The following is a 17,717-nucleotide window of genomic DNA, read 5'->3' as shown; positions in this document are numbered from 1 at the left end:
ACAGACACACAGTAAAATCTAACACATTGAATACGTGAATTAACAATTTCCTAATATTTATAGATGGTGATGAACGAGAAAAAAGGTCAAGAATTGAAAAATGGAGATGTTTTCAACAAGTTATCGGTAAATATAATATTTGATATTATGCAAGAAAAAAGTTATTTTTTCTCTGCCATATTATGTATATCATTAAACAATAACTAATTTCATATGTGTTAGTTTATAGAATGTCGATTTTTTTCTTGTATAGGAAGCGAACGAAAACCGATTGGAAGCCATTCGAGAAAGCATGGTAATTATAACCTTTTACTTTGAAAATAAATTTTACGTTTATATTATACAACAAATGTCTTTCACTAAAAGTATTTTGTCTTAATTGTGAGTTGATATATCTCTGCAGCACAAAGAGAAAAAGGATAGACTTCTTGATGATATTCTAGTTCACTTAGTGGTAATGCATTACACTTATTTCTTTATTTTTACTGTTATTTCTCCGTTTAGTTTATTTTCTCTGTGAATTTATACGCATTTACGGGACACTCATAATGCAAAAGTCTCTTCTTTTTTTTATATAGAGAAGTATAAGAACAAGACGGAATCCCCAGATGGCGAGAAAAATCATGGTAAGAAACGATTTAATAAAAATATTCTATTTCAGAGTTCATTTTATTCCTTTTATATTAAAAGAAAGCAATTTCACATTCATCTAACTCATACATGTTATTGTAAATTCTTTATATTTAGATAATGCTCCAAGAAAACCACACAAATTTACTGAAACTTCAAGAAGACCTGTTGGTGAGACGTAAAATTGTTTACATATACATGTATATATATATATATATATTTTGTAATCTCTATATGGCAAAGCATTATTCTTAATTTTGTCAACAGTTAAAATTAAAACATTTTGCAAACTGGATTTACATTCAATCTTTTAACAGAGAAAAGTAAAAGAGAGAGATGACATGCATCGCGCCAAGAGAGCGTTTCAGGAAGAAATGATGGTGAGTAAAAGACATATTGTAAGAAATTACTTGATTCACTCTCAAATTTTATGATTTTATCAAACAAACTTATAAGTCTTTAATCTATAGTGTAGGTATACCTGATAAGACAACGCATTCGTTTCATGATGTGAATCAAATCATTTTATGTTTATTGTAGACGAAGATGAATGAAAGAAAACTGCTAGATCAGATCAAACGACTTGGTTACAGGGACCTGATGGTAAGTTGCCGAACGCATTCATAAATACATGTAACTCGCGATAGCCCGAACTTCGTTACCTGGACTATCACTGTGTATAACGTGATCTGTAAACTTTTTTCTCAACGGTAAGTAAACCGCGAAATTAAAATACACAAAAAATATTCCTTAATTTACGTGTTTCTTTTGTCATTCATAGCCACTGTTACGGATTAAATGTACAAGTAAACCAATTTTTAATTATTTTCTGTTCATTCATATATACATGTACGTTGTTCACAGTAAAATAACATCAGCTTCTTTTTGTTTTGTTTGATAGATGTGCCAGGTAGAGAAACCTGAAGAAGAGGGAGACTTTCTGCCTCGGAAATTATTCGTTTTTGGAGTGGACACGTTCAGATGCACTGCAAAGGTACTGAACAAATCATAGCTTTAAAACAAAACAGCTGTCCTCCAAATCATGATCGTAGTTTTTATGTTACATCCAAAAGTAACGCTATGAGCGATATTTAGTTTATTTACACACTTCATTTTGATACTTATAAATTTTGAATATGTAAATATCCCACAAAGTCAAGAGTAGAGTGTTTACCATCATTTATTTTTTTTTTATTGTAGTTTGAAATGAGGTAAAGGTTGAGAAAAGAAAGGAACTAACTCTCGCAACTAAACTGGAGGATGAATGTCAAGTTTCATCCCCTCTGGTCACGTGTTCTGAAGACAACACACGTGAGAGCTTCTCGGCATCTAAAGATCAGGTACATAATTATATAGTGTGCAAATTTACATTAAGTTAAGGGCTCGATGGTCGTGGCCATTTTCAGACTTAATTGATCTCATTTAGAAGAAGAGTTCCATTTAAAAAGAGACACCCCCCCCAAAAAAAGTTAAAAGGTTAATTATATGGATTTTTTCTTCACTAAATATTAGATTATAACTAAATAAATTGAACCTTAAAATTCTAGATATATCTGATGGTTAATTTGATGACCATCCAGTCTCCTTAAGATTAAGGTGCAACTGTGTTCCTCATTGATTTTATTCTAATTTCTGTTTTAGACCAAAAGAAGCAAGAAGTCAAACTTCGTACGCCGCATCAAGAAGTTTTTTGGAATCAGATAGTCTGCTCCATTCAGCACCTTTACTCTAACCTACCTCAGTTTGAAAGAAAAATAATAATTGTGTTATATCCTGTCAGTGAATTGCTTAAAAATTAACAATTTATTTAAAAATAAATTTATTCAATTACTATATATGCCAGTTTTTTTTTTGTTTTTGTTTCTTATCTAAAATAATTATGACTTCCGGTGATATGAGTACAAGGTATGGATAAACTTAAGCAAAGATAATGTTTGCTTGAGATTATTTCTTGTTATGAGAGATGTGCCCAGTGTAATTTTAAAGGTGACCTGATAATTGGACACGTGATTTCACGGAAACAAACGAGAGTAACTAAGGCAACTATCTAAAAGGCAGCCGTAATATGAAATATAATTATGCAGGTTATGTATTTTTCTGCAATGCTAGCTATACCTTTAAAGGAAATATATTATTATTCCACTACGGTTAAGTTTTAATACCTTTTTCTTTTTATCTAAATTAAGGCAACGTTGCATTAAAATTCTGTTGTAAGGAATTCCTAAATAATGTTTTTGTGAAATCAACATCTTATATACTGCTGCATACATCTCGATACGATTAACCTGATTGTTTGGTAAAAACAAAGCCGTCAGTATTTTACGTAATGCTAAAGCAACGAAAACTCATACCATGTCACTGTAAATGTTAATCAACCTCTAGAACTTTGATTAAGCTGCCGAAATAACTTGATTCTTTAATGATCTTTGCTCAAGTTCCGAATATATAAAACTACTCAATATTATGCTTCTTTAAGTTCAATTTTTACTCCATTTTTGGCTAACTGGGGCTGTCTATCAGACTATGTTGCATTATTAAATTTTGCCTTTTGTTTTCAAAATAACAAAAATTATGCATGATGTTAAAAAAACCCACAGTAAATCCATTTTCCCATTCTTTAATTGTAAATCACTTTGGAAGTTAAATGACATATCCTGTAAAAAGATAATGCCAGCATTTAAGCATGCCACATACAAACATGTAAAGATAAAAAATAACAAATGTGAATGAAAGTAATTCTAGAATTGGACAATGAAAAAAGTGATTTCAAAAAAAAAATTGCACCTTTGGTTGATGAAAATGAAAGAAAAAAAGATCCTAAACCAATATTTAGAATGGCTCGTTCTAAGATACTGTATACAGAGTTATTTTTGCACGTGTAATTATCACCCTTCTACACTTGCAAACAGATTCGCCTCATCTTGAATTTGCCCAGACACAGTATGTTTAAAGAAAAATAAATTGAAACATTGAAATTTGCCCAGTCTTAAATCCACCCGCTGATGACAAGGGCAAAAGGTTAAAGGAGCAAAAAAAAAACCCACAAAAAAAACAAAAACGGGGGCGAATATTTCCTTGTATACAGTATTTAAAACTTGGAATGTACAAATAATAAATAGGCGTGCTTGTTACAAAACACACACACACCACAAACCAATCATCACTCCCCCCCCCCTTCCCCCCCCCCCCAAAAAAAAATACAAGCTTTGATAAACATTCTGTGTATATCATTTGTATAAGACACAACATAACTATGCACCATTTCAACATCACCAAAGAATCCGTCATTTGTATGAAAGTGCAAAAATTTGATATTAAAAAAAGAATTTGAATATGAATCTATCTGGTTATCAATCATCAATCATATATAAACTTCAAACAAATTCAACCAAATGATATTTATGCATTCATACAAGTATATTAATAATGTACTAACAAATAATCACATGCAAAGTTATTAAGTTGTGGTTGTCAACATTGGTATGGGAAATCATATTAATCTCTGAATATATTAATATTATATATAAATCATTCAAAAGATATTTACAAAAACACAACTACATGACTGTCAAACAAATCGAGTTCTTTCATACTAATGCAAATAATCCGATTATGTAAAGCAATTTTGACATAGTTTGTAAATTTTCACTTACGAACTTTCTTTCAGGGTGGTCCTAACCACCACTTTTAACTTCAAATATTTTTGGTGGTTCTAACATAATCAAATCTCTTTATACTTCACACATTTTTGGTGTTTATAGCTACACCACTTAATTCATCACATATTTCTGGTGGTTCTAGCTACACCACTTTTAAATTTGAATAAATTTGAATGTTTCTCGTACTTCTTGCTAATGTACACCACTATAAACTTTACATATTTCTGTCTTTCTGTGGTGGGCTTGACTTCAGTTTGCTCACAACCTGTGGTACAGCCATCAGGAATAAGGTGGCAGGGATGACATAGGAGATACGATAGGTGGACAGAGTCCCGTACAGAACCAAGAAGACGGTCAGGATGTACACCCCTATACAGGTCGAAAAATAGTGGTCCCTGTCAAAGAAAACAAAATTGCATTTTGGGAAAATTTGATACCTAATAGGCGACGGAAATCAATAACAAAAAAATTTTTTTTTGATTTCAAATCGAAGTTGTTTATTGAAAAAAAAAGTATTACTGATGTTAACAGAAATGTTAATGTGAAGCAAATGGAACAAATTTAAACCAACTTTCATTTTCTTTCTTCGCAATTTCAATATAGATGATCTTATCAATGAAGAATAGTAGACAACAAAGGACTAGTTTTAATGAGAAACAATTAGGAAAATGAAATTTGACCTTGCAAAATTTTTTGCGCATACATATGAAAATTGATTTACAGCATATCTAATTAAAAGTAAATAAACATTTAAGCATCCTGGTATTTACAAAAAAAAAATAAGTTCCATACTTTCCCGAGAGTGGATCATCACAGAGTAGCAATGCTCCTACAGCGAGGATACATAAAATGGAAGTGAGCCAAGTGGGATCATTGTATAAGATTATAGAATACCTACAAAACAGAAATATGCCCTGATTTATTACTCTCTTCAGATTCAAAATAGTAAAAGATTTATATCATAATACAATTTTCAACTAATGCATTTACAGTTATTTTCCAATGCTTTTGCAAGTGTAAAGCTATACACGCTATAATTTGCGTCAATTTTGAATAAAGAGGAAAATGTATGTGTTTGATTACTAATAAAAGTTACCTTTATGCTGTTAATTATAATGCTCAATTCGATCACGTAACAAATATATCAAATATTAAACAATAAAAAATATTTATTTTCCTGCCAGGAAAGTAATGCCTCCTCGTGAATATCAATCTATCACGTGATATTGACAGCTAAATTTAGTCTATCATACCACAACTGGTGAAGGGTCAACATCTTCATAATTGTGATAGTTTCACAAAGGAAAGGATATTTTCAGTAAAGCATACATTTTTTCGATATACCAGTACAAACAAAAGAAAAAAATACAAGCCTGTGAGTAGATATGAATACTTCCTTTAAAAGAATGACGTAGACCTGTGTTTTTCCCCTATGTGCTATTTATAGATCCTATAAGTGTTAATGCAGAAGTAAGGGTATCGTGAATGACAAATGTATTTTACTCATTATACATGTATGTATTTCAAATTAACAACTGTTAAGCATATTAAAAATCAAGTTGGATATTTAATTAGGCAAACAATAACGACCACCTAGTTCTCCGCGGACATGCGCAATGAGGTCGGTTTCGCTCTTCCTTCATTAATATTCATGAAAAGGTATATTTTCCTGGCAGGAAAATAAACAATTAAAAATCTATATCTCTGTAACGAGATGAAATTCACCATTGTAATTGACAGATTAAGGATAACTTTTATAAGTAGACAAACACATGCGTTTTCACTGTCATTCAAAATTGACGTAAATTATAGCGTGTATAGCTTTAAAACAGTTTATTGTCTTGATCGACAGTGTGCTATTTTACAGCATCAATATTTCATTTTTTTCAAAATTTGATTAAATATCAAATTTCACATTTTGAGCAACATACTGAATATTTTTGAGCCAGACTATCATTGGAGGTAGGTTGAGGCCCATCATCCACATCAGCAGAAGCAGTGTGGTCAGGTACAGATTATAACGTGACTGGACGCCCGAGTCCAAGATGTCCTGTCGTAATACATGGTAGGTCCTTAGAACCTGAAGGAAATAAAGTAATTCTTCAATGACAATTTATTCATGAATCTTTCTGGTTTTTTCCTTTCTATTTTACAATAAAATTACAATTCTTAAATTCCATTTTTAAATACATGAAATTGTTAATCAAACTAAGTCAAATTCATAGACATTTCTTTAACAGAATGAAAGTGACAGATCATATTTTTTGTCAGAATCTGAAGTATGTTGGATTACTCAGGACCTACACATACAGATCCAACTGTTTATATTAATTTCCCTTACAAAACAAACGAAGGACCTAAGCTACATATATATGTATATAGGCCTTACTGTATTTGCCTATTACAATACAAATGAATGGATCTTAAGATTTCATAAGCCTATCTGTATATTGCCAATTTTTTTTTTACAAAACAGATGAAGGAATTTTACGATTTAGGTCTAACTGTATGTATTTATTACCTTTACAATACAAACGAAGTAACAGATGACAAGGCCCAATGTTCCACATAGAACACCAGAAAGCACCAACGCTAACACTAGGAATGCTGGGACTACTCGGCCTTCGCTGCTTGGCAACGGACAGCTAAAAGGAAACATGAGTTAATGTACATCATATAAGCAGGAAAAAATGGTTTATTCATAGATTCTGAAGTCCTTGGTAAAGAAATTAGTATTGAAACACATACTTTTAAGTAAATTGCAGTGAAATATCTAAGATTCACTAGTTTAATTACTCGTATTTAGTATAAACAATTAAATACACATTTATTCAAGTACCAAACGCAAGCAATTCTAAAAATTGACAAAAATTTATATTTTTTTTCAACTTTAATGAATTTGATTACCATGAACATAAAATTCCAAAAACTTGACTGAGGAATTTCATTCCTATATCGATTACAAAACACTGGAAGTTGATCAGCCCTTGTGCAATCAGATACAGGAGTAGGGGCAGAAGTCTCATCATAAGTCCCTGATTGGTCAGTTCCCTGGTGTCTGGTAGCATCCCACTGTCCTCTCCCAGAGCTTGCTGGGTAACAGGAAGTCTACAAAGAACATCCACATGGTCAGATTTCTCTCTCTCTCTCTCTCTCTCTCTCTCTCTCTCTCTCTCTCTCTCTCTCTCTCTCTCTCTCTCTCTCTCTCCTTTGATTCTTTGATCAATTATTGGATTATAAGAACTATACATGAAATGAGTAAACTAGTACTTTTAATCAAATACAAAACAGTTGATTCACAGGGACAGTTTACCAAATGTCTAACAGAATGTAAGAGAAGCATAACCATGTCTGTCTCTGAAAGAATGATGTATTCTCAGTGATTAATGTACAGGTAAGTACTGTAATTTCCTTATTTTACACAAGAACTTAATTTTGCGATTCTGCTGTTTTGAATTAAAGCAAGAGAATATGAAATTGCAATCACCAATTTTTAGTTATGATTTCCTATAGTTCAAAACAGTCTGAAAAATAAAAGTGAGACTTTAAAATCTGTGAGGGTTGCTTCTCACAATTTTACGTGGAAATTAATTCCTCCCATTAAATTAGGAATCTACAGTATGTGTCACACACATTGATACCGTATTAGACTAAAAACACTTACTGAAATATGAAATTCAAAAGCATGGCAACTGGAATGATAAAGTAAGGCTTGCCATTGGCCTCAATAGCATCCAATAAAGCTGGACATATCCCATCTACAAAACAAACAACGGAACAATACTGGTATATTTCATCAATTGGATGCATATCTGCAGAAAATGCAGAGAATCAACATTTTCACTTTTTTATTCTATATTCAATTTACAGTTGAAAATGAAGTTAGGATATAGAAATCAAAAGAAAAACTCTATAGCTAATTCAACTTAAAAAAAAAAAAATGATCTTTAAAAATCTGTTTATGATTTCATCATAAAACATGTACATCTGTGAGATTCTCACCTTTAGCCATACACCGTAGCTGATGCATCACCCCCATCAGTAAAACCGCCACCATAAATCCAGGCAGAAGAGTTCCATAGAAACGGACAAACTGAAAAAGTTGAGGAATCTGGTCAAGAACAGAATGCTTACAAGAATGATAACTCTAGCAGTCTTTATAAGAACCCATTGGAGGCTTAAGCCTTAGCATTTCCGTGGCAATGCTCCTTAAATTATTATGTGTCATTTCTATTAAAATTCTCACAATTTAACTTTTGTAATACATGTAATTTATTTTGAAAAATGTTCAACTTTATGAATTTCCAATTCCAAATGTTTTACATGCATAATTTTTTTCAACATGTACTATCTTGATTTCGTTTGACTTTACAAAATATGGTATGAACATGTATAACACTGATGTCTGAGAATTAACTGCAGACTGTGAGACAATTCAAAATCAAGCCAAGACTTTATAGGTATTTTGAAATCACTGGCAGTAATAAATTTCAAAGGAATCAATGATTCTTTCTCCTTGTTGACTCCAACAATGACAGAATAAATCTGAATGAAAAGAAATGAATTTTGTGAAGAGAAGCACTCTTGATAAAGCATGGCCAATTTGATTTAAATCACATGGTTGCAAGTCCCCAAACATTTCTTGTTTTTATGGATTTTCATGTTGAAAATTTTTTTTCAAATACAGGAATTAATGCTGGCTTTCAGACTGGCATGTTGTGTGACTAAGCACAAAGACTTCTTGTTTCCCATTTACAAAGGCCCTTGCAGAATTCTTTCAAAGTTCTAACAAACTTATCAAACAGAATTTTAAAGCTGGAATTAACAGAATCAATCTATGTGATTCATATAGAGCAGACACTTTGTTCCAAATCGGCTGAATTTAGAGCCAATTTTCATGACCAAGTAAACAGAATCATCATGATAAAATTAAGTTCAAACTCTTTAAACTTTTTAAAAAAGCTCCAACTTTTTTCTTATTCGACGCTTCAAAAGCATAAAATATTTATCAATTATATATGCATGTCTTATTTTTCTTTTTGTCCAGATAAATGCAAGTTTATTTTCTCCACATAGTCTTGCCTTGAGATTTTTCAATAGGTGCACTAGACATATTTGTAAAGCATGTCTACCACAATAAAACAGCTAAAACATTCTCTCAGACTTATTCAATATTACTCCTTTTTCAGGTCATTTAATACTCCACACACATTTAATGTGATTTCAAATGAAAAGGCTTTTCTCACAATCAAAATTGCAAATTTCTTTACATATATATACTTATCCAAATATTCTTGACACATTTGAAGTTTGCCTTTCTCTTGCTTTCCAATTTGCAAAACTTCAAAAAGCAAACAACAGTTGTTCAGCTTAAATCTCTTAATAAAGAGTCCTTCACAAAAATTTGTTTTAATACCTGTAGCAAAAATCTGTTCTTCAGAAAAGTTAAATCTTGTTTAAAAGACCCGTCTCAATAGATATTGCTTCAATATTGATTCGAGGGATGTTGACATATATATACACACATATAGGAGCAATGTACTGAAATAATAATACTTTCAATGTTAATGCTGAACGTTTTATACAAAATAATATTTTTTGTCCTCCTTGTTTTAAAGCAGAAGTATGTCGAAAACAAATTTACATGTATTACTTGTGATAAAATTATTAGAAAAGTTTCAATTTAAATATACATGTACCAGTATTGCAATGTCAGGATGATGCATGGTGACAGGTATATAGTTTGAATACTGAAGTTTAAACAATCGCCAATAACTTTAATGCTGGTGTTTGAATTTCTTTTTTTTCTCTTCACTCATTCAAAACTCGAAAACAATGAAGTTGAGTGTGCTGCGGAGGAACAATCTGAGGTCGTTATTTTTCTTTCGTCGGTCCATTTATGAATACAAACCAGCATTATTTCCATTGTACAATTACTCCGCATTTTAAAAATAACTCCTTAAATCAATATATATGTGGTATTTACAGATAACAACAATACCATTTAATAACTAAAGCAAGTAAGGGTAAATTGCCTGACACACTTTTATTTTTCCTCTCATATCTAGACCATTTTTACAAAAGTGATTTACCGGGTAGGTTAATTCGTATTTCATCATAGATTACCATTCAAAATGATTAATTTTCCTCCACATCACATTGCCTCGATAATTTTATTTTAATACTCCTAAATTATTTTTTACACTAAACTGATATCTATTTAAAGTTTGATTGTATTTCAACCATACTAATTTTGCAATTAACTTTACCATTGAGTATAATCATTTCATTTGACAACTGTCCTTTGACTGAAAACTGATATCTACACAATAGGTGATATATCAAATTCATTAAACCTCTGATTTGAATTCTATCTGGGAAATTGTGAGAAAATCCTTATTTTAACAATACAAAATAGCACCACCTGAGTTTTATTTCACTACGACACTGAGTTTCAGATTACCAGCTTATCTTTTTTTTTTTTTAGACCATAAATTATTGCTATCATTTAAAATAAAAATAAAAAGTTTTTACTATTAAAATAGTTTTGGCAAATGACAGTTACTGTTCAGAATACTGCTCTCTGCAAAAATAAATATGATCAATTTAAAAAACAAAACATGCAAAAACCTTAGCTATTGCCAACAGGGTTATTTCTATAAGCTTGGTTTTTTAGGTGGTGCATTATTTTGACACTAATGCTGTGACCCCCAGCTCCAAGATCTTGTCAAAAATTCCAGTCCCCTAGGGTGGTATCGAAGCTCTACCAAACAGCCAACTGCTAAACAGTGGAACAATCAGGGAATCGATAGAATCTGAGCTCGAGGATTTACCCTATCTGGGTTCCTCACAATTTAAACTCCAAAGTTCCACTAAACATGTATTACTATATACACGGACTTTAATACCTTCTTTTTTTCTTTCTTTTTATTCTGGTATCTATTTAGATTGCTATTGATTTCACGGGCCGACAGTTTTTGGCCACGGTTCATTGCTTGATCGGGAATTCTACAAACCCCCCTATTCTATGGATTGGATAAAACTGCCCAGATAAGCTTTTAAAGCCTCATAAAGTTCTGAAGTTCTCCAATGATGCACTCTATATGGATTAAGCAAATACATGTTAATAAGAGCTGACTTCTCAAGTGTATTGATACAATGGCCGAGTGGTATTGATATTCTCGTTAATTAAGGAGCACATCAGGTGAGACTATAATTCATCCAATTAACTTTAAATTCATGTGTATATTAAGGTTTTTCCAAGTATATGTACACTTTATGATCAACATTTAAAAAAAAAAATTGTGATTACATTTCTGTCCAATATAACTGGACAGTTAATGGATATTGATTCAAATAATTGTTTACTGGAGGTTAAATGTTTGATATTAATATTACATACATGTGCATGTATATGTAGTCAATAGTATTTTTTTTTTTAAATTAGATTTATATTAAAAGCACTGAGGTATAGAAAAAATAAAAAGGAAAATTGCAATGGTTCTCTTGCGTTGTTCCTTAATTCTAAAAGTAAACCTTTAATAATCACTACACTGAAGTGGTATGATAATCCTCAGCCTTTTAATCAAAAGGTTTGTTTTTCATAACATTTTACAAGATGTAACTGGATTTTTAGCTAAGGAATTCATTGCATGCACCTGAAGACAAACTTTTTACCGTTCAGACATATAATCCATAATCTCTCTGCAGCAGTGTATTGTGTTGCTTATTATTTGTATGCATATCAATTACATCAATTTGATATTTTAATTACAAGTGCCTTAATACACAGATCAATTTTTAATCTCTCAAATTCAAAATATTAAATTCATTTTTTTATCCTCAAGTAATCATCTTTATTTTTTAACAACTCATAATTCTGGCGAATAAAAAAAAATACTGAAGCTCAGCAGTTCTATCAAAGATTTTCTTTTCAGATTTAAAGATTAAATTGCATGCAGTTCTGAGCATAAATTGAATATCTAAATCTGAAATTGTTCAGGTGAGTTCCAGTGAAAGAAACTCCATTTAAAATTTTCTACAGCTAATTCACTGGGTGATCTGGCTTTAAAATTGACTGCTGAAATAGACTTGGAAAGGAAAACAAAATCTCTATAGGCAGAATCATTAGCTAGTTTTCAATATTAGCATTCAGGTACATGTATATTCATAATTGATTTCTAATAATGAAAACCCTAACCAATTTATTTCCCATTTATATACCAGATTTGTATTTCAATATGAAGTCTCTAACATTATTTTTTCTTTCAATAAATCAGATAGCGTAATAAATTCTTGCTTTTATAAAGAAGTTCTGCGAGATGAACAATTCAATAATTAATAAAAAGTTTTACCTAATTGGAAATACCTAATATGAATAACATGTACCCCCCCCCCCCCAAATTAAAATAAGATATTGACTGACCCTGAAGAGGGGCTAAATAATACGAGCCGTGAAAATTACATGTACATTGCTGTACACACGTACATGTATGTACATTGTATGTGCATAGTTAATTTATTACATAAAAGAATCTAAGTCAAATGTATTAAACCTACTATTTAAGGCAAATAACTAATGAAGTTAATCAGCAAACATTTAAACATTTACTTGAATAAACCAAGTCATCTAATTTACTAAGTGTACCTTAAATGACATAACAAACAAATTTCCACCAGGAGATTACTTATGTATGAAATAGATCATATACAGTTGAATGAATTAAGCCATGCAATGTTATAATTACATGTACATACTTAATCCCTCTATCAGAATAAAACCTTCTATAATTGCAATACTGGTAACCATTGATGATTCAAAGAAGGAAAAACCATCTGACTTCTTGAACTCAATGAAATATGTCCACTTCTTTTGACCCTATTCAATTTAGCAAGATTACATAACACAGGCTTAGAGATTTTTAAGTCTACCTAAAGACTCACGATTGCTCAATCTCATAAATAGAAGAATCAACATTTTGAATTGGAACTGTTAAAAAACTTGGATATATAACCATCTCAGAGGTGTACGGTAAGTTAACTACAGGAAGTTCCTAATTATCCAAATTGTCTCAGATAACCTTTTTATCAAAATCTCAGTCTTAAATGAAATCTTTATTCGCCACAAATTAGGAAGCTATGCTAATCATTCCGTGTATACAAGCACTTTAAACTGTTCATAATCACTCAATCCTTCAAACGTATATTTCACATTTCTAATCAGCTGTGTTTACTCAATTCCCCACAAGACTATTCTGTAACCCCTTAAAAAAGGGTACATGGGTAAACACCAGATTTTTTGTAATCATTTAATTTTCTGATGACACACAAAATACCATTGACGTGTACAACAACCGGGCAAATACTTTCTTTTCAAACTTAAACTGATCTGAAGCACCCTTTCACTTGACAGTTTTTTTCCTCCATTGTTTTCATCTCCACTTCCCCAGACCCCTGCATGCGTACTGCTTGGTAACAGATAATGGCTCTGTACATATCCCTGTCCTCTTGTCCTTTCTATTCTCTTGTTTATAGGTTTTATTTAACACCGATTATTTCACACAGATTCAGAATTTATAATCCATGAGAGAGAGAGAGAGTGAGAGAGAGAGAGAGCAAAGTATTTCACACGTCATAAATTCAAACTAATGAGGCTTCAAATTGGTGCAATAAAATCAAATTTAAAGGCTTGCGTATAATTGAATGCACAATTATATCTGTGCAAATAAGTTTAAGATATTAATCTTTTAATATCAAATTTTATGAGATTTTTCAAATAGAATAGGATTGTGGTAAATTTAGATATCAAAACACTTCTCAGACATGAAGACAAATTCATCTGCAACTGGTAGTTAAGAGCAAACTTTAGGAATTTGAAGGTTGTGTACTTGATAGAGCTTATCCAATGATTTATTTCAATGGATCAAACACTTTTGTCAATGGAAGAGGATTAAACAGTGATGACTGGGTTATCGGAGAAAATTAATGATAAATCCATAGAAGAGGGTGACATATTTCCTTCTGAGGCAGGTGACCCTTTTGATTTAATTTGTCCAGAACGCCCATTTCTCATAAAAAGTTCTCTTATTTACACAGAGGTAACCTACAGAAAGGTTTTCAGATATTTCATATTTGTCATCTTTAGAAATGGAGAAAAAAGTGACATTTTAGGGGCTTAAACAGGTAGGAGTCCTGGATATGGGCCAATGTCTGACCATACAAAGAGCTAACAGCATGAATAATTAATCTGTGCATATGTACACATTGCCAGCACAATGATAATTAAATACCAGTCAACAAAATGAAATTGAATGAACAAAAAAATTAATTTCTCCTTTCCAATTTTCAGATGTGGTATGGAGAGGAGTTAAAAGATAAACGGTCTTCTTGTGCATGAATATGGATGCCAGCACATTGTCCTACCACAACAAAGTCCAGGATTGGACTCAAATGTACATGCTGGCAGCAGACGGACACATCTACAAAAGTTCCAAAATAGCAACATATCTACCGCCCCAGAAACTACATCAGATCGAAAACTGGCGGAAAAATATTCGGAATAACTTTGGGCCCAAGTCTTCCCAGTTTCCGAGACTTAACACCCCAAGAGCAAACAGTCGAGCAAGATCAGCAACCGTCGCTAGATCTGCTAATAATGCAAACGAGCGCAAGCGTATTTGGAGTGCTAGTTCCCGTCGCCATCCTCATTTTCTGTACAGTGACACCAATCTGGACGATGTGACCAATCACCTGGCTGAAACATCCCTGCATTACTCAGGAGAGCGGGCTGTGTACCAAAGAAACTTATTAGGGAAACAATTATTGAAAATCAATACAAAACAGGTACAGCTTATCAACGGTGAGAATGTGGCTACTGAGGCGTTTGATAAAATTGATAAAACTTCCAAACAAGCCAGCAATGGTCTGAACAGCGAAGGAGAGGCAGACCACACTAGTGACAACATAGAGGCCGTGTCGGATGAAGCAGAATCCGAGACTCTAAGCAGCATATCCAGGATGGAGGGGCGCGGGAGACTCATACATGTCAATGATCAGGAAATGGTTCAAGTGAGATCCCAATCCAACCAACTTCTGAATGTGATTTCCATTGATGACTGCAAAATGACTAGTCCAAATATTTACCACAATGCCAAACTGAAAGTGGAGAAAAAACGTGCTTTTTATCAAGATATTCCTGAGGAGAATTCGCTACCCGAGAGTGAAGTGCCAAAATCCCAGTGTTCTAAAGACCTTGAAACCACTTACAATTCACAACGTTCGACCAAATCTGTCTCTGAAAGTCGCAACCAAATTCAGACTCGCAACGCCAAAATTTCAAGAGCCATTGATGAAATGGTTCACGAAAGGAAAGTGATGAACAATATGGACCGAAATTTCAATGCTCGCATTGAGGCTTCAGGCTCCGGAGGTCGAATAATCCTTGATAAGGGAGAGGGAGGTGCAACCTTTCGAAGACTAAACAATGCCCTGAAGAGGCATGTGAATTCAGTATTAGCCCACAAAGCCCACAAACAAATCAACACTTGGACACAAGATGGTCAGAGTGAACAAGACTTGAATTCCAACAATGGCAGTGTTCTTTCTGTGGACAAAATCGGGAAAACTCATAAAAATTCCAAGTCGCAAAGCATGGAATCCATGGAAAGCAGCTGAACAGTGGCTTCCAGTCAAACAGTATTAAAATTGATTCTTTTGTTTTTCTTCAAGTCAAAATCTTGATGATGTTTTAAATCAATTATATTGCCTTAGAACTTCAATGTTTTAATTGATATTTACACAGTACGTATTGTGTAAAGTACATATTTTTTCAACCTGAAATGTTTTTAGCCAATCTTTGTTTACATTACTAACCAGAAATGTCGTGGTGCATTACATAATTATATATTGTCACAGCCAACCTAGTCTTTCAGAGTAGAGTCTGTGAGAAAAAGTTTTGATTTCAATAAAATGAAAAGGAAATCCTTATATATACACTTGCATTACTTAATTTGATGGTGATTAAAAGTTCAACTCTATTTATAATTTATTTACTCAATTCACTAAAGGTTAACAAAAACTCAACAACTAAATGTTTAAATGTAAGTAAAAAAGGAAACTGAAACAGTATTCTATTCAATTTCCTTTAAGAACTTTGTTTATAAGTATTGATTGGTTTGGAAATTTCATGTATTGATATAAACATGAGCAGGAAACCCGTTAAAGAAGGAACATTTCCAGGTTTGTTTGAAAATGAATGATACTCTTGTACGATCTGCATGGGAACCACATAGAATATTGGTTCAGATAAAACAGAGTTTCACGTCTAACGGATTCTTCCCACACACATCAAGATCAAGAGAAAATCAAAACTTTATATAGCTGTCATGTATTGTCCTTAATGGGTACTGAATAAAAAAAAAATTGATGGTTGAACTTCTTGTGATGCAAAGTTTCATAAATGTGACCGACAAGGAAATATATTATCTGAGAACATATAAAAAGTTGATGTATAGAATAAATCAATGATATAGGAATAGGGACATAATTAATAGGAACTGGTTACATAAGACTTTATGTATGTGAGGAGGTTGCCATGATCACAATATAACAAAACATATCCCCCTCTTACTTAATTAAATATTCTCACCTCCTCTAAAACCTCTTAAATGACCTTTATCCATTAAATCACTGTTTAGGAATCACAACTCCTAATTATTCAGAATTATTATGATTTCAAGGATTGTATACGCGATTGTGGACTAACGAATGTTCATGTAGGCAATAAATTCCCTATTAAAATTGAACAAATTGTTTAAATCAACTTTTTCAGCAGACAAAACCAAACAAATCCTAAAATAATAACTTTTACAAATATGTCTTTATGAGGAACCAGGGTAATGAATACAACTGAAATGAATGAATGAACATCAACATCTTTAGACACAATGATTATTCCAACCATTTCATGCAACTGTCATTCAAAAATAAACCAAAACAAAACAAAAAAATGTACAAACCGATAGAGCATCTCATATTGCCGTTCACAATGGACACAGTGGCCAATGTGTTCTGCTTTGCTGCATGCAGCAGACAAGCATTATCATATTTCAATGAATAATTGATTTTAAATACATAATCCATTGGAACCCAGGTGTACAAATTGGACACTTGAGCATCAGATGGGTGTAGATAAAACTTTACTAATTAACTGCCCAATTAATATCCTACTTCTTCTAGCGGACAGGGCTAGTGAACATCTATTTTTCTCCCGAGGTATATTTCTAATGAAAAATATGGACTCCAAATTGTCAAAAGAAGACAGCTTGTGTGATTTTTCCCACCATTTGAACGGAACCTTGAGACTAGCGCAGGCTATAGATGACCTTGCAAGTTACCGAAAGGTCATGGACAATCTTGGAGTGAATTACG

The 17,717-nt window shown here is 32.4% G+C and overlaps 3 protein-coding genes and 1 long non-coding RNA gene across 6 annotated transcripts in view; 3 read left to right on the top strand and 1 right to left on the bottom strand.

Moving 5' to 3' along the window:
* Positions 1-53: 53 nt before the first annotated feature.
* LOC105322411 (uncharacterized) lies at positions 54-1,642 on the top strand. The gene is made up of 8 exons (XM_066065087.1): positions 54-126; positions 254-295; positions 404-454; positions 579-626; positions 748-801; positions 948-1,010; positions 1,171-1,233; positions 1,532-1,642. The coding sequence occupies exons 1-8, from the start codon at positions 64-66 to the stop codon at positions 1,640-1,642; spliced, it is 495 nt and encodes a 164-aa protein (XP_065921159.1). The 5' UTR covers positions 54-63.
* A 192-nt stretch (positions 1,643-1,834) lies between these two features.
* Positions 1,835-2,465, top strand: LOC136269978 (uncharacterized). The gene is made up of 2 exons (XR_010707600.1): positions 1,835-1,970; positions 2,272-2,465. It is a non-coding gene; the product is annotated as an uncharacterized lncRNA (long non-coding RNA).
* Positions 2,466-3,820: 1,355 nt separating this feature from the next.
* Positions 3,821-17,717, bottom strand: part of LOC105322412 (GPI inositol-deacylase) — a 29,621-nt gene continuing 15,724 nt past the window's right edge. The window contains exons 21-27 of the mRNA XM_011421128.4: positions 8,292-8,382; positions 7,954-8,047; positions 7,197-7,397; positions 6,811-6,934; positions 6,221-6,369; positions 5,082-5,183; positions 3,821-4,684 (exon numbers count right to left, since the gene is read on the bottom strand). Of these exons, the coding sequence (XP_011419430.4) occupies positions 4,504-4,684; positions 5,082-5,183; positions 6,221-6,369; positions 6,811-6,934; positions 7,197-7,397; positions 7,954-8,047; positions 8,292-8,382 (942 nt within the window). The 3' untranslated portion in view covers positions 3,821-4,503. The remainder of the gene's footprint in view (positions 4,685-5,081; positions 5,184-6,220; positions 6,370-6,810; positions 6,935-7,196; positions 7,398-7,953; positions 8,048-8,291; positions 8,383-17,717) is intronic.
* Positions 11,173-16,280, top strand: LOC105322252 (hypothetical protein). Of its 3 annotated transcripts, XM_020064727.3 has the most exons (3): positions 11,173-11,493; positions 12,227-12,291; positions 14,638-16,280. In XM_020064727.3, the coding sequence occupies exon 3, from the start codon at positions 14,682-14,684 to the stop codon at positions 15,960-15,962; it is 1,281 nt and encodes a 426-aa protein (XP_019920286.3). In that variant the 5' UTR covers positions 11,173-11,493; positions 12,227-12,291; positions 14,638-14,681; the 3' UTR covers positions 15,963-16,280. The 3 variants fall into 3 exon arrangements, with proteins under 3 accessions (XP_019920286.3, XP_011419178.3, XP_034314261.2); XM_011420876.4 differs by lacking the exon at positions 12,227-12,291 and having other exon boundaries at positions 11,175-11,493; XM_034458370.2 differs by lacking the exons at positions 11,173-11,493; positions 12,227-12,291 and adding an exon at positions 13,100-13,320.

This window comes from Magallana gigas, chromosome 7, assembly GCF_963853765.1.
Source record: "Magallana gigas chromosome 7, xbMagGiga1.1, whole genome shotgun sequence".
NCBI classification, from domain to species: domain Eukaryota; kingdom Metazoa; phylum Mollusca; class Bivalvia; order Ostreida; family Ostreidae; genus Magallana; species Magallana gigas.
This window is presented reverse-complemented; position numbering and strand designations above follow the sequence as displayed.

Bases quoted from the DNA above. Each gene is read 5' to 3' on its own strand.
- LOC105322411 (XM_066065087.1), top strand. From the start codon at position 64: ATGGTGATGAACGAGAAAAAAGGTCAAGAATTGAAAAATGGAGATGTT. The intron at 802-947 runs GTGAGACGTAAA...ATCTTTTAACAG, and splicing joins AACTTCAAGAAGACCTGTTG to AGAAAAGTAAAAGAGAGAGA. The intron at 1,011-1,170 runs GTGAGTAAAAGA...TGTTTATTGTAG, and splicing joins CGTTTCAGGAAGAAATGATG to ACGAAGATGAATGAAAGAAA.
- LOC105322252 (XM_020064727.3), top strand. From the start codon at position 14,682: ATGAATATGGATGCCAGCACATTGTCCTACCACAACAAAGTCCAGGAT.